Raw genomic sequence first — 22,726 nt, forward strand, 5'->3', positions numbered from 1 at the left:
CTTAATGCTTCAACATTCAAATCCATTTTGGACAATTTCATACTTTAATGGAAGAACTTAACTGTTTCTGCACTTAACCCAACAGAACACCTCTGGGATGAATTACAGTGGAGACTGCTTGTCAGGCCTTCTTGTCCAACATCAGTGTCTGACCTCACAAATGCACTTAAGGAAGGACTGTCAAAAATTCCCATTAAACAGTCCTTAACTTTGTGGAAAGCCTTCCCAGAAGAGCTGAAGCAGTTATAGCTGGTAAGGGTGGGCCGACATCACATTAAACCCTATGGATTAGGAATGGGATGTCACTCAAGCTCAGATGTGTGTGAAGGCAGATGAGTGAATACTTTTGGCAATATAGTGTAAACAATACTATATGTGAGAGTTTTATTCAGGCTCCACACAATCAGTTAAAGACTCATCCTGGTTTAATTAAGACAAAAAATTTTTAATTTCAGAATCCTGCAGTTCAACAAGGTTAATCTGATTACATTAATGAAGATTTGCTGTAGTGAGTAAGCATGTTAAGGATCCTGACGTGAGTGTCAAATCACTACATTCTGTCTATGAACAGCATGATGTACAGGAAGAACACACTCATTCAGGAGGGTGGTGAACTTCTTCACTGGTCAGAGGTTGTGTTAGCTTGCTTCATGAAGACATGCAACTTTTCTTCCTCAGCAGGTAGACCAGACAATGAGCAACAAAAGGCCATAGCAGAAAGAGGAGGACAGTCTGACCAGACACATCAAATGGCCACCACTTCTGTTCCTAAGGAATAAAATGAATAAATAAATCACACAACATGTGAGAAAGAAGCCTTCTGATCAAATGGTAAATGGACTAGTTCTTACATAGTGCTTTTCTACTCTAGTTGAGCACTCAGAGTGCTTATACAACACATTTGCATTCATCCATACAATCATACGAGCACTTTTATTCTACATTTAAGTGGTTTCTATCTAATATTCGCACGCTGAGCAATATTATATATGAGCTGAGTGATGGAAAATTTGTAGTACAATGCCAATATTCAATATCTTGTCCCAGGATACTTTGGAATGTACACTGAAGCAGCCAGGAATTAAACCGCCAACCTTCTCATTAGTAGATGACCTGCTCTGCCTCCTGAGCTACAGCCACCCCATATAATGCATTTACCTGAGGATGCGTGATCAGACAATATTTTTAGTTCAGTAAACTCAAACACAAAGCCTCTTACCTGTTGTAGTGAACACCGCAGGCATGGTCTCAAATCTGAAGCATGAGCCTGCCACATACAGCACAGCAGTCACCTCAGAGCAGGAAAGGCGATTTCAAAACAGAAGTATTTGAAATGATAAATGATTGCAGCTGTAACATCAGAAATTTCCTTCTGGGATTAATAAAGTATTTCTGATTCCCCAAATTTAGGTATATAACTTTCTGTAAGCCCATAATTCATTGTGTTTATGATCACCTTTTACAGGGGAACAAGGCACACTATGTCATCGAAAAGGGAACGCTTACATGCGTGGCAGCAAGCCTCTCCACCACTTCCAGTCTATCCATCACGCTCCTCATGTCCTGTCTGAGCCTCTGTAGAGCCAGGATGATCTGCTGCTGTAGATGAGCCTCACGCAGCCTCTCTGCACCACCTTCTGAACCATCCCCTCCATGTCCATGCCCACTTCCACCACCTGGGGACCGCCCCAAACTTCCCTGTGGTGCACCTCCTACAACATAACACTGCGACTGAGTCTTGGTGTAGCTGCAAAAGAAACACTGTACCTACCGAGCTGGCTAACTAGCTATGCTGTGAACTGAGGTCATTAATCAGCATCACAGTGAAGAAACGGTGTTAGCAGCAGTAGCGGCTATTTATCAGCTGTGTTTTGAGTAACAAAGCATTTCTGTGATCTCTCTGGATAAGAGTAACCAACTGTTAACACTGGCTCTTGACTTTGAGGTTGAGCTCAGAAGCTTGTTATCCAGCTAGGTGAGCAAAGTTAGCAAACCAGCTAGTAGCATGGGCCTTGTTGATAAGTTATTATGACAGTGTATTAAGAGCAGCAGCTTCTACAGAACAAAACTGAATGACTTGGACATCATCATTGTTCTAACAAGCTGGTAATAACCAACAAGCGCAAACTGGATAAATCAAAGCTATTGTTGAGTGTGATGGAAAATTTGTAGTACAATGCCAATAACTTCTGTGCACCTCTTGGAAATGTAACTGCAATTTTCTTGTACAAAGCCTGAGTATGCAAAGATGAAAAAACAACAAAAAACAAAATGTCATTATCATGCTGGTGCTAAAATGATGACGGGAAAAAAACTCCCCACAGCCAGAATAGAATTGTATCCACACATTAACGTCTGGAACATAATCTCATTGTGTACAATGACTAATAAAGGAAACTTGTAACTTGTAACATGAGTATAAATGAGGTGTTATCTTTCCTTTTCAGTGTCAATGCTGGTGACAGCAAAGACTGTTCATGCTGTATTGATCCCTTTGCAAAGGTTTCTTTCAAAAAATATCAGAAAATCCTTTTGATTTCAGAGCTCAACTTACTTTTTCCACCACACTAAGGCTGCCAGCATAAAAAAGGGGGCATATGTTTGGATGAAACATGACAACATTAAATGGTCACAACATAATTCTGAAAAATGTAAAAAAAAATTGTAAAAAAAAGGTATTAACTATAAAATACTATATTAACTATAATGAAATAAATTATATACACAAATATAATTTTATAACTATATGTTACAGTTGAATAATCATTTGAATTATTTTACACACTGTTGGTTCATTTAAATGTGATTATCACTATCACGATGTGTTATTGAGTGTTTTTGTGGATCTACATAGCAGCAGCTTACGTTCTCTCCAGTTGTGGTGGGAAGTTTCTCGCCCAGTGTGCCGACTCCTCCTGATGGGATCCTTCCTGCCCTCTGCTCCTTCTCCACCTTGGCCTGCCCCAACCTTTCGGCCTTCCTCCTGGCTTTGGACTGTAGATGACTCCGGTGACACATGGCCATTGTGAAAGCTGTCGGACTTGGTCTGTGAGCATCAGATGGTCTCAAAGTTGCTTGTTCCCACATAAAACAACTCTCCATTCACTCTTTTTTTAATTTCAGTTAGAACTGTGTTATTCACTGGCATACCTTGATGTTACTGAGCTGCTCCAATGAATCCACAGAGTCACAGAAAATTTCACTTTCTGAATCACTGGTGAGTGCCATAATCTCAGGCACTGCAGAGTCTGCTGCAAGTACACAATCAAATATATTCATGTTTGTGTTAGTTTGCTAGGTTTATCAGGTGGAACCAAAACTATGACTGGAAACGAGTACACAGTAAAAGTCTGTTAAACAATTTAGATTTTCTACATTTCTGTTTAAATATGACACTAGATTTTCACACAAAAAGACAACTGATTTAAAATGAAGTGAAGATAGTACACAGTATATTCCTGCACTAGAATTCCAGGGTAATTTGGGGGCAATAAATATTTCATTTCAATTAATTAATTATGGGGAAAATAACGAATTAAAAATTTTAACGCATTTTAATCGCACTTTGCACCGTTTCTCCCGTTTTGGAACGTTTCTCAGTGCACGAGTTCCAGGCATACAGATTATATCGACGCACAATGTCCAAATTCAGGAGCCGCATCGTTCGAAAGAACCCAGCCCACGTCCTTCGCAGCCCACGTAGACCGCAAAGGCCGGAAGTGAGCGGCTAGCCTTCATATCAGCATCACCTGCCCTCACCTCTGCGTAGTTCATGTCGCCTAGCAACCGTGAGTGCGAAGCACAGCTGTGGAAAAGCAGCTGTTAAAATGAGAACGAACTTTTTCTCCTTGTTGTGGTTTAATTTTAAGTCTTTAATTCAAAATAAGCTGTTAAAACAAGCATAACACATTTCAACATCAAGGAATACAGCTGAGCAAATGATTAATTTCCAACTATATTAAGTGAGACATTAATGTTGAATAAAACTATCTAGTTATGATGCTTAATAAATTATAATTTATAAAAGTGTGTATAGTGTATAGTATATAGAGTATAGTGTATAGTGTGAATTACTTTTTTTTATTTTTATTCTTCTTATTTATATGTGTGTGTATATATGGTTGCAGGTACAAAATACATTTCACTGTGCATTGTACTGTGTATAACTGTGCATGTGACAAATAAACACCATCTTAATCTTAATCTTAATCTTAACTTTAATTTCAGGAGTTTGCTTATCACAGGAGCACTTCCACCCTTCCTTGGCCAGTGTATTAGACTGGTGGGAAAATAAAAAAAATTTTGAAGTTTAAGCTTATGTATATTGATTTATTCATCAACCAACCTTATATTAATATTTCTCATGTTAAATATTTAAATGTGATTAAAATGCGAGTAATTTTGATTAATTACTTACAAAGCTTCTAATTAATTCGATTAATTTTTTTTAATCGAGTCCCACCCCTAATATATATATATATATATATATATATATATATATATATATATATATGTTAGTAGAGCACGTCAAAACAGAGTAGAGTGATAAACAAAACGCACAAGGTAAGGCATATCTTAATAGGAACTAAACGAACTACAAAATACAGCGAAACAGTGCGGAACATCAGTCATGAGAATAAACAGATCATAAGAATGAACAAATGATCTAGGAATGGCATGGGTGACAAACTAATACAAAACCTGTCATACAAATGTAGACAAAAACAGACTAAGAAGGTCAGAATTTACAAAAAAATACAAAAAGTCCATTCACCCCAATGGACTTAATGTCTAAAGTATAAATCTAAAACGCTCCTCTCTTTAATAAATGAGTGTTCATACCGCCCTGATGAAATCTCTTCTGCCCTGTTTTACACCCTGCTGGTTTGCTATCATCGTGTCAAAACTACAGCACATTTAAAACTGCAGCCCAGGGTAGTGACAGGTAGCTGCATAATCCAACAGAGAACCAGTTTTGTACAATGACATCCATTATATTTATTTAGTTAAAACAAAGGGATTCTTTAGGGTCACCTCATCCAGCTTTAACAAAATGGAAATTTTGCAGCCTAATCATAAAGTGGGAGAGGGTGTCTGTCTCCTGAACCTACAGTGGGAATTGGTTCCACAGGTGAGGAGCCTAATGGCTTAAGGCAATTTATTTTAATACCTATACTATCTAGTGGGAAGTCTATTTGAGAAACAAACTCTAGTAATGTCATCAATATAATAATTAAATAAGTTTAGGGTATATATAATTTTAAGCTGAGTCTACACAAAAACTATTAGGCAGTACAGGTACAGGGCTTTGATCTCTGAACACTTCCAAAACATGGATGACATTGACAGACTTCTGTCTGTGAATGTCTGCATGTCAAGCTGTCCTTGGGCATGATACTGAACCCCAAGTTAGTCCCGATGAGTTCATCAGAGTGTGATTGTTTGATAGAATGTATGGTTGAATGAGACATTCTGTATCTACATGAGTGCTTGGCTGGAACCCTGAAATGACACAGCTAGAGGAGGTCTGGCACCCTGCAGAGGGAACCAGCATCAGTCATGCAACTCCTCACTGGCCCAATCATCTCACCATATGGCTAGCCATTGGATCACTGCTGTGAAGTTTAAGTGATTTGGGCAAGAACTGAACAAGCTCGCCACCACCATTATCAACCCCCCTGATGGAGCCATCAATTCCTGCGGTTGCAATACTCAAAATCTTCAACCAAAAAAACTCACCTTTGCTTCTTGGAATGTGAGAACACTCCTGGACTCTGCAACAACAAACCACTAGTGCTGTGCCACCCACATGGCTTTGAAACTTTAGTGCTTTAGTGGTGGACATCTGTGCACTTAGTGCAACATGGTTTGCTGATGACTGTTCCTTCACAGAAACCTCTGCTGGATATATATTTTTCTGGAGAGGCCTTCCAGCAACAGAGCCCAGGATCCATGGCACTGGGTTCACCAACAGAAGCAATCTCCTCCCCTACCTATTCGAATCTCCAATTGGCATCAGCCCAAGACTGACAACTCTCCACATAGCCCTGGCAAAGGAATCTTATATGACCTTCATCAGCATATATACCCCCACACTGGACTCTGAAGTACAACATTTCCAGAAGCTTCTGGATAGGGTCAATCCCTTTGGTTAAAGATGACTCATATACCTCCCTGGGCGAGGTATGTACTCCTGCAACAGACAAAATCGCTCTCCTCAGGGACTTTAACGTCCGAATTGGACGCGATCACATTGTCTAGGACAGTATCGTTGGAAGACATGTGTACTGTCCTGCCCCAACGCCTTGCCAGGGTCGACAGCTGGTTAACTCCTCTCCAACAAACCACACAGATGACAGGTTCCAGTTAACTCTTTATGGTAAGTTGAAGTAGGATAAAACTGTGAAACAAATACAATTCCATTCAGAGGCCGATTTGACAGTACTATAGAAAATAGCTTAGAAGCTAAATTAGCTTAGCCCACAATAACACAAATATAGAACTCTACTAGAGGTTAGCAGGGCTCTCAACTAGGTGGATTAACATTTATCTTGTTTTATATACACGCATGTGCATATAATTAATACAACATACCGACGATGCCTTCAAGGGCTAACTTGAGACTCAACAGACAGAAATTGTGCATCAAGCTTGTTTTCCCGCACAAACAATGTCCACTGCTCATGACGTCATCAGTCGATGCCGCAAACATAAAAACACTACCCTTGTTCCCCAGTAGATGGCAGCAAAGGAACATGAAAAACTTATAAACACCAAATTTCTCAGCAAAGAAAACAGGAGGAAAACATCAAACAGAACAGCATGGATCTGGAAATATGAATGCCTATGGCTTGTGTTTACTCTCCCTTTGGGCAGACCACCAGCTGTGCATCACAAATACACTGTTTCAACTCCTGGAGAAGCAGAATATATACATCCATGCGCAAAAAACTGGCATCTTCTAGATTACATCATCGTGCACCATTGTGACATCTACAAGGTCCACATCACCCATGTCCAAAGAGATGCCAAGTGTTGGACAGATCATTGTCTGGTGCAACGTTTCCTCAACATCTTTCTCCATTCACCTGCAAGGGAGCAACAAGCGAAGCCTCATCTGAATGTGAAGGCCCTCAGTGACTCAGAGATAAGCTCCAAAACGAATGGGACAACCTCACACCTGTGTATCCAAGCATCGAGCCTGATTTCAAAGAGGTCTGTTCATCGCTCCTTGAAGTCCACCAGAAATCCTCCAGAGACGTTCTGGGACTCACACAGAGGAAGAACCCAGACTGGTGTGATGCTTTGGAGGAAGTCATTCCCCCACTCACTTCAAAGAAGGCAGCTCTGCAATAAAGCTCAGCAAACCTGCATCAACCAAACTCCTATGGAAGTGGGAGACTGCAAACTCAGAAACACAACACAGACTTTGTCAGATACAAAATGCATAGTGGGTTACAAAAGCTGCAGAAACTCAACACTTTGCTGATGACAATGCCATCACAAGCTTCTATGGTCCAACTCAATGCATCATAGTTCCTGTACATTACACAGACAGCATGGCACGCCTCAAAAAAAGCAGCAGATCCTCAAGTGCTGGGCCCTTCTTCTGGACAGGGTCAACCCCTTTGATTAATGGTTCTGAATGAACTCCACACCCTCCCTCAAATCCCAGAACTTGATAGTGCCCCCCACTGCCCCTCTCAACAAGGTACATGGTGCTGTAGAATCTTTAAAAAAAACTAACAGGCTTCTTCTCCAACTGCTGGCGGCAGAGCAAGTTTCCAGATGCCTGGAAGCAGTCCACGATCATAACCATCTACAAAAAGAAGGGAGTTCACTCCACATGTGGTCATAGCCATGGTATCTCCCTCTTGGACGCTGCCGGCAAGATTCATGCTCAATGGACTTCATGTCACTTAGTGAGTTCTCCCTAAATCTCAAGCTGGCTTTCATGCAGAGAGAGGCACCAAGGATATGATCTTCGTGGATATGACCCTCTTGAGAAAGCTCACGAGCATTAGAAAAACATTAACTTTGCCTTTATTGACCTTACATAGGCATTCAACACCAGCAACTGCTCACTCCTCTGGAGCTTGCTGCAGAAGTTCAGATGTCCACCAGCGTTCCTGACCATCCACCAACACTTTCATTAATACGGACAAAGATCCTTGTTAGAGGTGAAATGTCTCCTGTCTTCGAAGACTTTGTGGGAGTGAAACAGGGGTGCATTCTTACTCTAGTACTCTTTAACATTTATCTTCTCTCCGTCACCCTCTATAGAAACACCACCAAAAGCACCCATGGACTACGGATAAGCTCGAAAGAAATGTCTTCAATTTCCAACGCCTCTCTGCTACAACAAAGACCCAATACATTATTATCGTGAAGACCCACTCGTGTCTCCTTGTCTATAGTGGGCCTCCAAAGGATTGTTGAGTCCCTACAGGAAGTCTAACATAGACTTGGTCTCCTGGTCAATGTCCCCAAAGCTCTCACCGTACAGTCGTCTCTTTACCATAACCAACTTCCAGTAGCAATCACCTTTAGTGCTCAAGTCCTGGAGCATACGGACTCATTCACTAACTTGGGTAGCACCATGACACCTGACACCATGAATGACACCTCCCTGGACAGGGAGATCATGAAGTGTCCTCCAAGTGTCCTCTGCTTTTGGGTATCTTTGCAAATGTGTCTTCATCAGTCATCACCTGCAAATCAAGACAATAGTCTCAGTCTACTATGCCGTCTGCATGTCTACCCTCCTGTATAGATGTGAGACCTGATCTCTGTATAGGAGGCAAGTCAAGATGTTGGAAGCCCTCCACATCCAATACCATAACGCATCCTTGACCTCACCTGGGAGGACCACATCCCAGAACACCAAGATCCTTAGTACTGCAGGATTTTCCAGCATCAAGTCCTTCAATGCACTGGACACGCCATTCATATGCACTCCTCTATGGTCCTCTATGGCAAACTTGTTTGCCACTCCCTGAACGCATGCAGCACCCCTCCTGGAGACCTCGAGACACTTGCCTCCAACCAGACCATATGGTGGAGTACAGTCAAGAATGAAGTACAGTGCTTCGAGGAGAAGCACACAAGAGACCGTGAGGACGAAATGGTTCATTAGTTTTTACCTCTGATATCAGTAAGGATGGATGAAAGCATTTAACAACTGAAGAGGTTATAGGTTATGATAAGTAATTTAATTTTTAAGTCTTTGGACCAATATGATTTCACTGTGGAGTACAATTTGATGCCAGCCTTAACTGTGCAATAGAAGAATTCCAATGTTTGGCACTTTGGGTTGGCTTCATTTTTCTCCTCTGGAGGGTGCTTGCTTGGAGTTGAAGGATGAGGTGGGGTTTTTTTTGTTTTTGTTTTTTTGTTTTTTTTCCATATAAGTGCTTCCTTCTTTTTCTTCTGGTTTGTTATTCCCAGCAGACAAAACATCCACCACTTATCAAAGTCCAATATTTCATTATTAATGAATCATCACTCCTGAGGAAGAACTTTGGACTTACTTCAGTGACACAAATATTTTGTGTTACTGAAACATGAAATCCTTCTGCTTTTTATTTTACAGATTTTCTCAGTTGTTTACACACATTTTGTGTGGCTGTAGCTCAGGAAGTAGAGCAGGTAGAGCAGGTCACCTACTGATCGGAAGGTTGGCGGTTCGATTCCTGGCTACTCCAGGCTGCATGCCAACGTATCCTTGGGCAAGATACTTAACCCCAAGTTGCTCTCCGACGCAAGCGTTGGAGTGTGAATGTTACATACCATATTTTGCGGACCATAAGGCGCACCACATTATAAGGTGCAATATCAATGACCAGGTCTATTTTCACACATTAGGCGCACCGGGTTATAAGGCGCATGATAAAACAAAAGCATCAGGTAAGTTAAACTTTATTCAACTCATTCACAATAACTCAGAATATTGTTCAGTTGCAACAAATACAAAAAAAATACACTCACATTTTAAATCATTCATCTTCCACAAATCCATCAAATTCCTCATCTTCAGTGTCTGAGTTGAACAATTCGGGCGATTTCAAACATGCCGGGTTTCCTCTCATCATTATCTGAGTCAGTCTCATTGTTACTGTTTTATTTTGGCTGCGTCACACAGCAACCATTTAATTGTTAATAAAAGGGCAACTTTTGCTGGCAATCGCTCACCATCTTCTTCAATTTCTTAACAGACGCTGCATTTATATTCTTTATTAATGAGGGTAAGAACAAGTCATGTGTTCATTTTATATATAAGCCCTTCATAAATCCTGTGCACCAGTATATTTACCATATAAGCAAAGAAAAAAACATTAAAAAAAAAGGAAATTCCTTTTTGATTCAACACCAGAAACCTGAAAACTCAGTGCTGTCGTGTTTTGTGTATATACAGCGCTCGTACTGCGTCCCTTCACCCGGACCTCTCTTCAGCACCGAGGGGGACAGCACACACCCCCCCAGACCTCAGTTCGTCCTTTAGCAACTTCTAGCGATTTCTGAGACAGCCCACAGTGAGTTTTGTTGCATAAAAGTTGGCAACTGTGCCAGCCGCCGATCGCAAGATTACGCACAAATGTACAGGCCAGCATAGATGAAAACAGGTGAGGAACATGTAGAATAAAATCCATCATCGTTTTCTGCGGTTTACTGTGTTTCCATTTTTGGAACAATGCTTCCACTTCTTGTTGAATTTATCTCCGGCGGCTTTGGCTTCTTTCCACACCTGCTGCGCCGCACTCACAGCTTGTTCCTGTCTAATATCGTCAGTAGAGTTATTTTGTGAATCGATGATGGCCTATTTTAGAGAATTCAGTTAGGCTTTTGAACTGATCTGCCAGACCTGAGGTGTTACAGAGGCCGATTATCAATTATTAAGCTTATTATAGTCATACTGCGTATGACTCTAGATACTGTGGTTTCTCTGAAAAAAAGAAATCCTCAAATAAGAAGTGCTTGACTCCTTGGTATAACTCACAAATGACCAGCTTAAAGCAAATAACCCATAGGCTGGAGAGGAAGCGGTGTTTCGCTAATTTAGAAAATGCTCATTTAGCCTGGAAAAACAGGTTGTTGCTCTATAAAAAAAAAAAAAAAAAAAGCCCTCCATAAAGCTAGAACATCTTACTATTCAGCACTGACTGAAGAAAATAACAACCCCGGGTTTCTTTTCAATACTGTAGCCAGGCTGACAAAGACTCAGAGCTCTGCTGAGCCAAGTACTCCTTTAACATTAACTAGTAATGACTTCATGAATTTCTTCACGTATAAAACTTTACCATTAGAGAAAAAATGATTCATACCCATCTCACAGACATATCGTTATTACAGCTACTTTCAGTACTACTGATATTTATTCACACTCTTCAATCGGATTGATCTTTCTCAGTTAACTTCAATGTTACCCCTTCAAGCCATCAACATGTCTATTAGATCCCATTCCTACAAGACTACTTAAAGAAGTCCTACATTAATTAATGCTTCTATCTTAAATGCAATTAATCTGTCTCTATTAATAGGCTATGTAAGGTGGCAGTAATTAAACCATTACTTAAAAAGCCATCACTTGACCCAGCTGTCGTAACTAATTATAGGCCAATTTCCAACCTTCCTTTTCTCTCAAAAATTTTTAAGAGTAGTTGTAAAACAGCTAACTGATCGTGTCCAGAGAAATAGTTTATTTGAAGACTGTCAGTCAGGTTTCAGAATTCATCACAGTACAGAAGCAGCATTAGTTAAGGTTACCAATGACTAATCTCTGTGCTTGTCCTGTTAGACCTCAGTACAGTGTTCAATCCTGTTGACCACAATATTTTATTACAAAACTTAGAGCATGCCATAGGAATTAAAGGTACAGGGCTGCAGTGGTTTGAATCATATCTATTTAATAGACTCCAATTTGCTAATGTAAATGGGGAGTCTTCTTCACACACTAAGATTAATTGTTGAGTTCTACAGGGTTCTGTGCTAGGACCAATTCTATTTTACATTAATCATGCTTCCCTTAGGCAGTATCAGAAGGCACAGCATAAAATTTCACTGCTATGCATTTCGTACCCTGCTTTATCCTACCATGAAGCCAGATGATATACACCAATTAGTTAAACTGCAGGAATGTCATAAAGACTTGGGTGGCCTCTAATTTCCTGCTTCTAAATTCAGATAAAACTGAAGTTCTTCTACTTGGCCCTACAAACCTCAACTCCTTGGTATAACTCAGAAACGAGAAGCTTAAAGCAAATAACCCATAACCTGGAGAGGATATGGCATCTTGCTAATTTAGAACATGGTGTCTAACCAAATAATTACTCTGGATGCATTACCTCAACCCCCAGTAACAATGTGAGGAATCTTGGAGTCATTTTTGACCAGGATAATTCCTTCATTGGGCATATTAAACAAATACGTAGAATTGCTTTCTTGCATTTGCACAATATATCTAAAATTATAAACATCCTGTCTCAGAGTGAAGATGAAAAACTAGTTCATACATTAATTACTTCTAGGCTGGACTATTGTAATTCATTATTATCAGGTTGTCCTAAAAGCTCCCTGATAAGCTTTCAGCTGATGCTGCAGCAAGAATACTGATGGTGAGAGAATATAGTTCTGGCTTCTCTTCATTGACCCCCTGTTAAATCCAAATTTAAATGCTTCTCCTCACATACAAAGTCTTGAATAATCAGACTCCATCTTATCAAAAAGACCAATTAGTACCATATCACCCCAACAGAGTACTTCACTCTCAGACAGCAGGTTACTTGTGGTTCTTAGGTTATTTAAAAGTAGAATGAGAGGCAGAGCCTTCAACTTTCAGGTCCCTCTCCTGTGTAACCAGCTCCCAGCTTAGATTCAGGAGACAGACACCCTCTCCACTTATAAGATTAGGCTTAAAACATTCCTTTTGGATCAAGCTTATTTGTAGGGCTGGATCAGGTGACCCTGAACCCTTCTTTAGTTACGCTGCAATAGGTCTAGGCTGCTGGGGGGCTTGAGTGTATTGAGTGTTTCTTCTTCACTCATTGTTTATACACCACTCCACATTTAATCATTAGTTATTATTAGTCACTGGCTTTCTTTCACAGTGTCTTTTGTCCTGTCTCCCTCACCTCATCCCGACTCAGTCATGGTAGATGGTTGCCCCTCCCTGAGCCTGGTTCTGCTGGAGATTTCTTCCTATTAAAAGGCATTTGTTTCTTCCAACTGTCACCAAGTGCTTGCTCATAGGAGTTGTATGACTGTTGGGGTTTTTGCTGTACTATTGTAGGATCTTTACCTTACAATATAAAGCACTTTGAGGCAACTACTGTGATTTGGGGCTATATAAATAAAACTGAATTGAATCAATGAAAGAGGCCCAAGATACACTATCAAAACATTGCCTATGTTGAAGGAGAAGCAAGGCTTTAAAAAAAGTCTTGCACTGATGACAAAAAATTATGTATGAGACATCGTGCTAAGTAGTATTATGAGTGTATTTCTAAATAAAGACACAAGGATCATATCAGATAGGGAGCATTAGTGGCAGCTCCTAGTAGATTCACATTAGCTGAGGCTTTATAATCCAATCCTGTAAGTGTCTGATTACACAGTATGTGCTCACTGACCTCTGAGTTTGAGCAGTGACTCTGGTGGCTGAGGCATGTCATCAATTACCAGGTATAGAGGCTCAAAGTAGTGGAAGAGTGAAGCAGTCTTCTCATCCATGGGCATAGTCTCAATGACCTGCAGGGACAGTGGAAAGACTTCAAGATCAAGAAATTCCTTGTTGCAATATGAGTTTCTGTTTTTATCTAAGCAGAAGGCATCTTGCTGAGACATTTAAAATGAATCAGTCTAAAAGCTAAGAAACAAACAGAAATGTGGCCTGAACAAAATAATGCATGGGTGTTTTTTTAGCACCTCTGGTAGAATTAAGTACAGTGCCGTGAAAAAGTATTGAACTTTGTCCAGTAGTTAAGTGCTGATAAATGTATGGAATAAATAATAATAAAATAAAAGATTTGGATCTTAATGCTGTGAATGCTGGTTAAGCATTCACATTCATTAAAGACGAATCTCTTCCTCAACCTGAGGAATACATTTTACTAAATTTAACCATGCACCACTTCACCACTTCATATTCCAAAAGTTCCTGGGTTGAACCCTGGCTGGGGCATTTGTTGAGTTTGCATGTTCTCTCTGTGCCTGTGTGGGTTTCCTGCAAGTACTCCAGCTTCCTCCCATACTCCAAAGTCATGCATGTTATATAATATAAAATATGTATAAAAATAAATGTACCTCCTGCGCAACTTTCTTCATCTCATCCACATATGCTGCCATGGCGCTCTCACTGCTCATTTCTCCCAGTCGGCTCCACGCATCCCTAACACACACCCACACATACACAAATTTCCAGTCACTAATTGGAAGAAAATACGTTTATTGATCACATAACAAATACATATGGTTGGGAAAGATGCTGTCATTAATTTTCTTTATTAAAAAAAAAAAAAAAACATAAAACAAATAAGTTATTATAAATTTAGAGCACCTTTTTTTTTCAGTACTGACGAAGTGTCATGAATGTCAGTGTAGGTTCTCAGTCATCCAGGTCATAGTCGTCTCTGGAGTTTAAAAAAGGGTGACTGGACTTTTTGTTGTTGTTATTGTTTCTTGAAGACGTTTTATCTCTCTTCTGAAAGGCTTCTTCAGTTCTCAAACCAAAAGGTGGAAAGACCCAGGTATTTAAACCCCAGTGGGCGTAGTCCCCTGGAGGTGGTTGTGACCCACTATTGTTCATATACATAATCACATGCACCAAGGTGTGAAAGGAGGCGTGGGTCATTACAATCAGTGGTTTTGGGTGAAACTAATATGGGACTTCGCCCCATTCTATCAAGTGGCCTATTGAGGTCACCTTAACAAAGGTGTGAATGGGGGTCGAGGCGCCTGGGGAGGGAGCTCAAGATCAAACTGTAAATGGGGGAAAGTTGGTGACGTAATCCACCTCCTCTGTTCAGTGATGCACAGGAAAGAAGGTCAAACATAAACTAGGGAGAGTAAAAATGACAGACAGAACACTGTCATCCCTTATGTGACATTCTTGCCAGAGAAACTCAGAAGAATTTTCTCTAAACATGGTATCCCAGATTACTTCAAACCTAGTCACAATCTAAGGCAAAAAGTGGTCCATCCCAGGGACAAAACCCCCAAACACAAGATAAGCAACATAGTGTATGCTTGTCCAGTGCAGTGAACAGTGCTCAGACCTCTACAGTGGAGGAACCGAACAGCCTCTTCACAAACAAATGGCACACCATAGAAGAGCAACTTTGACAGGACAAGACTCAGCTGTGCATCTGCATCTAAATGTCTGTGTAGATTCTCAGTCATCCAGGTCATAGTAGTCTCTGGAGCTTGAAAAAGGCGACTGGACTACTTTTTGTTTCTTGAAGACGTTTCACCTCTCATCCGAAAGGCTTCTTCAGTTCTCAACCAAAAGGTGGAGAGACCCAGGTATTTAAACCCCTGTGGGCGTAGTCCCCTGGAGGTGGTTATGACCCTCTATTGATCATGTGCGTGAACACATGTGCCCAGGTGTGAAGGGGGCGTCGGTCATATTTAATCAGTGGTTTCAGTTGAAACCAATTTAGGACTCAGCTCCAATGGAGCTGAGTCCTAAATTTGCTTGTAGCAAACTATTGCTACAAGCAATAGTTTGTCTGCATGCATGCAGACAAACTATAAAGACACAGAAGTCAAGTCTGATCACTTGAAGATGACAGTCTAAAGATCTTGCTAACATAAAAAAAAATGGGCGTCAGCCATCACATATAAAAAATATCCTAAACAGGTCTGAATCCATGGTTTTGGATAGAGCCACTTCTGTAACTTTTAAAACAATCAGCATGGCTTTGCTTTACAAGATGGATGCATGGGAAATTAGTTTCAACTTTAAGTGTACAGAAGAATCCCCCATAAAAGCCAGACTATTTATTTCAGTAGCTGGCCATACGGTAGCTTGGTTTTCTTCACATCATTCTGCTAGAAGCAGCATTGATTTTGCATTTCTGATTTGAAACTGGGGAAACACACTTAGGCATCTGATTTAAGCAGTCAGTGTGTCTGGCCTCAGACTCACCTGTAGAAATATTATTAGAACCACTTTTTAAGTCACCCCCAAAAGTGTTTTTTCTCCAATTTTAAAAAAACGGATTATTTTTTTAAATAGGTGGTGTGCCTGCTTTGAAAAACTGATCTGACCACAGTGACAAACAGGTTTGCCATGAAAAAGTTTATTTCTTTCATCATTAGATTTAAATTTGCAAACTTTCATATACTCTATATTAATTACATTTGAAGTGAAATACGACAACCCCTATGGAAGAGTCACCAAGGGAACTGTTTACCCTGCCAGGGATAGGGTTACTGGGGCTCCACCCTGGAACCAGGCCTGGGGAGGGAGCTCAAGAGAGAACGTCTGGTGGCTAGGCGCAGCCCCAAGGGGAGACATGGAAAAGCCCTCCTGTAAGCCCAAATACTGCAGGATTCGTCATAGGGATCGGGTGCAATGTGTGCCAGGCTGTGACCAAGGACGGAGGCCCTGGCAGACCAATCACCAGCTACCAAGACTGGCTATTGGGACATGGAATGTCACCTCTCTGGTAGGGAAGGAGCCTGAGGTAGTGTGTGAGGTTGAGAGATACCATCTAGATATAGTTGGGCTCAACTCTGTAACCAGTCTCCTAAAGAGGGGCTAGACTGTTCTCCAGTCTGCCCTCGGTGAGCTGGGGTGGGTATTCTTGTATCCCCTCTGCTTGCTGCCAATAGGTCGCAGTTTTCACTGGTGGACTAGAGGGTTGCTTCCCTGTGCACTCACGCCAAGGAATGGGTCCTGACTGTTGTGACAGTTTGGAGTCGCTGGGCAAGGTGCTTGAGGTTTGCTCCATCCAGTGATTCCATCGTCCTACTGGGAGACTTCAACGCTCACGTGTGCAATGACAGTAAAGGGGTATGATTGGGAGGAACAGCCTGCCTGATCTGAACCCGAATGGTGCTTTGTTATTGGACTTCTATGCAAACCATAGTTTGTCCATAAGGAACACCATGATCGAATATAAGTATATCCAAAAGTGCACATGGCACCAGGACACCCTAAGTTGCTCACTGAGATGGTTAAGCAACTCCTTGGTGGCAGAGCACCTTGGGTGAACGAGATTCGCCCTGGGTTCCTGAAGGCTCTGGATGTTGTAGGGCTTGACACACATCTGCAACATTGTGTGGAGATCTGGAGCGGCACCAGATTGGCAGACCGGGGTGGTGGTCCCCATCTCTAAGAAAAGAGACTGGAGGGTGTGTTCCAACTATTGGGGGGGCCACACTCCTCAGCCTCCCCAGTAAGGTCTATGCCAGGGTGCGTGGGAGTTTGCCCATCCAGTCTACATGTGTTTGTGGACTTGGAGAAGGCATTCGACCGCGTCCCTCAGGGTATCCTGTGGGGGTGCTGCAGGAGTATGGGGTGTCTGGCCCACTAATGCGGGCCATTCAGTCCCTGTACAACTCCAGTGAGAGCTTGGTCCGTATTGCCAGCAATAACTCGGACTCATTTGCAGTGGGTGTTTGACTCTGCCCTTTGTCATGGATTCTGTTGTGTTCACCACTAGGTGGCATATGTGGTTAATGCTGTGTGTAGAGGAGAGAAGAAAAATGGAGGAAAATGTACACCTGATGCTGCCGTACAAGTTGCTGCGTTACTGAGCAAGTGAAGAGTAAAGCTGTTAAAAGGAGTCCTTGCCTATTCAAGTTACTGCTTCATACTACGCACTTCCAAACATAACAGTTGGCGACAAGAATGGCCGTACCGATGCCTGCACCGTTCCTGCCCCGCAGTAGAAAACCTACTGTCCCATTTGGAAAATGTTTGAGAATTACTTAACAGCAATTCATGCTACGGGAAATTCCTGGCCCGATGCTAGACGCGGTGCTCTACCAATCCATGCACTTGGCCTCGAGGGACAACATTTGTTTTATACCTTGCCCAACACCGGCACTTCATATGATGATGCGATGGCTGCGTTGGAACTACAATTTGCACCGAAGGTGAATGTTGTTGTAGTGAGACATCAGTTCCGACAGCGAATGCAACAGGCTGACGAGACTATGCCGCAATACATAGCTGCTTTACGTGAGTTGGCTGTCACATGTGATTATGGAACCATGGAAAATGAGATGCTCCGGGACCAGCTTATCAAGAGAACTTATGCGAGAGAGACAGACTTTTATTGGAACCCTCACTTACATTGGACACTGCTATTACACTAGCATGCTGCTGTTCACGTGGTTGCTCAGCGAAGACTTCTTCAGCACAAGAATAGAGAACAGCGGGCTGCTGCTTCTAAAAATAGCCACACAAGCTCGGCACTGCCAACAGTGCAAGCCTATTATCGCTGTGGTTTGACAAACCACCTGGCAAATGCACGAGAATGTCCTGCAGCTGCAGCAAAATGCAACAGCTGAGGACTGGACATTTTTCTAGAGTTTGCCACTCAGCTAAACAAGTTAGAGAAGTAATGCCTGAAGTGGTTGTGCTCATGATGACCACAAAAGAAGTTAATGCTACTGATAGACTACTTTGCAAAGTGCAGATTGAAGCTGTTTCAGGGGAGGCTGCTGACTGTGAACTACTTATTGATACAGGATCATCAGTTTCTTTCATTACAGAGACTCTGTACAACAGATATTTTTCTAAGAGTCACCTAACTGCACCTCAAGTGAAACTAGTTACTTGAAGGAGGACATTCCTGTGATAGGATGTTTGGAAGCTATGCTTACCCTTGACAACAACACTGCCCCTGCTTGTTTGTATTTGGTGCAAGGAGGATCTGCATTACTGGGAATGGACTTAATAAAAGCCCTGAAATGGACACTTAACCATGATTCAATCCATGACCCACCTCCTGGACATGCCTCTTCTGCTACAGCTGTGTTGCTAACAAAGACAGACTCTGCTCCTATTGGCTGTGTTGCTGGGTTCGTGCACAAAGTTAAGGTATGTGAGAATGCAGTCACAGTCCAGCAAAAACTCCATCTTCCCTTTGCAATTCAGGAAGCAGTGTCAGAGGAACTGGAGCTGCTTCTGAGGGAGGACATTATTGAACAGATTGACGCTTCTCCCTGAATTTCTCCTATTGTGTTCATGACAAGAAAAGAAGGCAGACCAAGACTACTTGTTGACTTGAGAGAACCTAATAAAGCTATTGTTGCCGACAGTCACCCCTTGCCCCACATGGAGGAGATTTTGAGTGAGCTCAGGGGTGCATCTGTGTTTTCTACCATAGATCTGACATCTGCATACCACCAACTTCTACTACATGAGGACAGTCGACAATCTGGGGAGAGGGTGGTCTGGGCTTCTCTGATTAGGCTGCTGCCATCACAGCCTGGCCCCGGATAAGCAGAAGAAAATGGATGGATGGATGTTTGGATATCTTAGGCCACTGAATTAGAATGTGTATCCAGACTTTTGAATGGTACTGTATGTGCACACCTCACCAAACCATCGCTGACCCACCACCAAACTGGTCATGCTGAACAATGTTACAGGCAGCATAATGTTCTCTATGGCTTCTCCAAACCCTTTCATGTCTGTCACATGTGCTCAGGGTGAACCTGCTCTCATCTGTGAAAAGCACAGGGAACCAGTGGTGGACCTGCCAATTCAAGCACTGGGCCCACTAGAGGACACTGGGCCCTCAGGCCACACTCATGAAGTCTGTTTCTGATTGTTTGGTCACAGACATTCACACCAGTGGCTGCTGGAGGTAATGTTGTAGGGTGCTCATCCTGTTCCTCCTTGCACAAAGAAGCAGATACCAGATTTACTGTTTACCTGTCCAGCTTTCCTAGAATAACCAGGAGTCACCAGGAGTCTTCTCTATGCTCACAGACACAGCAAACCTTCTGGTAATGGCATGACGCATCAATTCATGCCATTACCAGAAGGTAATGGCATCAATTCATGCCATTACCTTCTGGTAATGGCATGAATTGATGCGTCATCCTGAAGGAATTGGACTATTTGTGCAACCTTTGTGGGGTCCAGGTATTGCTTCATGCAACCAGTGGTGACACTGACCCTATATAACAGCAAAACTAGTGAAAAAACATTCAGAGAAGATGAGGAGGGAAAAATGTCAGTGGCCTCTACTTGTAAAACCATTCCTGTTTATGAGGTCATCTCAATGTAGCACCTTTTGTGTGTGTGTGTGTGTGTGTGTGTGTGTGTTTGTGTGTGTGTGTGTGTGTGTGTGTGTGTGTGTGTGTGTGTGTGTGTGTGTGTGTGTGTGTGTGTGTGTGTGTGTGTGTGCCTCTTTTTCAACAGTGGTTGCACCTTACAAGGTATGGTCCTTGTTCCTATAAAAACTTGGGAATAAATGTAACGCTGATTTTGATGATCACATCTGGCCAATTGAATTTGACTAAAAGATACACGTTATTTTGGTTTAACATTTAAGGTTCACTATTTAACATTTATAGATTTTCAATTCACCAATTTTAAAATACAAAGAAAAAGCATATTGCCTGCAATAGTGGTGGTGCGATCATGGTTTCAACGAATTAATGTCCTCTGATATATTTCACATTTTTTACAAGTTCTCAGTAATGTGGAATGTTTTGAAACAAAAGTATTTTCTTTAAAAAAAAAAACACTGATCTCATAGCTTTGTTCAGTAATGTCACATTTGCCTACTTACAGTAATTGTGGACAATTGACAGAAAAAAAAATCACTTGATTAAAACTGTTAAACCAGAACAGTAATGATGCAGTAGGCCATCTGGATTAAACACAGTTCAAAAGTTATTGCCTGTAAAACAAGAAATGCACAATTTTGGATGAAGATGCACATGATTTTGTGCAAGCTTCACTAAAATCCTTGTGTACCCTGTTCATCAGTCTTACGGTATTCGATTCAATTCAATTATATTTATATAGCACCAAATCACAACAACAAACACCTCAAGGCACTTCAGTATCAAGTGGTAGGTACTAACGACTATATACTCAACAGCATGCACACTAGCCATTTTGGAAACGCTGATTCAGTTATCTAGCCTTTCACAGTTTGGCTTTTGTTATAGTCATTCAGATAGACCACTTTTCCTGCCAAATGAGTCTGACGTTGCCTGGCAGTGACATTGATAGAATGGAAAACACTTATAAATTAACATATAAATAGTTAAACAAAGAATTTACTATTAAATGCATAATTCTCAAAGTGAAATTATCTTATTTAATTTTTTTCCATAATTTTCATGATAATGTACAAAGAAATTTCTGATTATTCATTGTTAAAGTGGGTCTATATTTTTGAGAGGTGCTTTATAAACATAATTTTTTAGTAAAAAAAACAAACAATCCAGCTGGAGTGAAAAAATTTTGGCATCACATCACTGATCCATTCATACTGTTTTAATAGCCCATCCATCTTCCGCTTATCCTGTTCAGGGTCACAGGGGGGGGGTGGGGGGTGGAGCCTATCCCAGTTGTCATAGGGCGAGAGGCAGGGTACACCCTGTGCAGGTCAGGAGCCTGCCACAGGGCTAACACAGAGAGACAGATAACCATTCACACTCACACCCATGGGCAATTTAGAATCACCAGTTAACCTAACCCCAGTAACTTCATGTCTCTGGACTGTGGGTACTGGAGAAAACCCACACACAAACACGGAGAGAACATACAAGTTCCACACAGAAAGGCCTGGGCCAACAGTGCTAACTACCAGCAGTTAGCACTGCTGCCTCACAGATAAGAAGGTCTGGGCCTTTCTGTGTGGAGTTTGAATGTTTGCAATAACATGCAGTTAGTAGGGTTAGGGTGATTCTAAATTGCCCATAGGTGTGAATGTGTGTGTGAATAGTTGTTTGTCTCTCTGTGTTAGCCCTGCAACAGGCTGGCTCTGGAAGAGAATGAATGGATGGCTGTTTAAATAGTAATTCCTCAAAATTGAAATTAAATATTCTAATATTTTGAGGATTTTTTATATTTCGTGCTGTAGATAATAATTATTAAAATCCTAGTACAGAGACAAGAATATATAAATATTCACTTTATTAAATAACTGATAAAAAATCATGAACTTTTTACATTTTTGGACATGCACCCAGTGTAGTCCATATTCCAGAATTTGCAAAAGCTCATAGTTTGCACAAGCTCAAATACACACCCACCATTTGTAGCGGCCCACTGGGTCCCAGAAGCCAGGCCGAGGCACTGTACAAGGACCACACACTGCCTGTTTGTACAGACTGTAGAAACGTAGCATCACCTCATAGGAGGGCCGGTAGGAGCCTACAAGGTAGCACAACAATTTATCGGGTTTATTTCTCCATTCATTAGGAAGGTGTAATCAGGAATATTACACATTACATCAAGCTCAACATCTACTCAAAAAATCCTGCAGCTTATGATGTCTATTCATGAGCAGGAATACATACTGTGTATATATATATATATATATATATATATATATATATATATATATATATATATATATTAGGGGTGGGACTCGATTAAAAAAATTAATCGAATTAAGCTTTGTAATTAATTAATCGAAATTAATCGCATTTTAATCCCATTTCAATATTTGGCATGATAAATATTAATTTAAGTTTAGTTGATGAATAAATCAATATACATAAGCTTAAACTTCAAAATTTGGTTTAT

General features: G+C 41.2%; 1 protein-coding gene across 2 annotated transcripts in view; it reads right to left on the reverse strand.

Moving 5' to 3' along the window:
* Window positions 1-424: 424 nt before the first annotated feature.
* Window positions 425-22,726, reverse strand: part of acbd4 (acyl-CoA binding domain containing 4) — a 34,116-nt gene continuing 11,814 nt past the window's right edge. Inside the window, exons 3-10 of one of the 2 annotated variants that reach the window (XM_030755292.1) lie at window positions 22,231-22,351; window positions 14,299-14,383; window positions 13,626-13,743; window positions 3,151-3,248; window positions 2,866-3,046; window positions 1,507-1,712; window positions 1,220-1,267; window positions 425-768 (exon numbers count right to left, since the gene is read on the reverse strand). In XM_030755292.1, the coding sequence (XP_030611152.1) occupies window positions 649-768; window positions 1,220-1,267; window positions 1,507-1,712; window positions 2,866-3,046; window positions 3,151-3,248; window positions 13,626-13,743; window positions 14,299-14,383; window positions 22,231-22,351 (977 nt within the window). In that variant the 3' untranslated portion in view covers window positions 425-648. Of the gene's footprint in view, window positions 769-1,219; window positions 1,268-1,506; window positions 1,713-2,865; window positions 3,047-3,150; window positions 3,252-13,625; window positions 13,744-14,298; window positions 14,384-22,230; window positions 22,352-22,726 lie in introns of both variants that reach the window. The other variant, XM_030755291.1, reaches the window with a different exon arrangement.

The sequence above is a fragment of the Archocentrus centrarchus genome, chromosome 19 (genome assembly GCF_007364275.1).
Source record: "Archocentrus centrarchus isolate MPI-CPG fArcCen1 chromosome 19, fArcCen1, whole genome shotgun sequence".
NCBI lineage: Eukaryota > Metazoa > Chordata > Actinopteri > Cichliformes > Cichlidae > Archocentrus > Archocentrus centrarchus.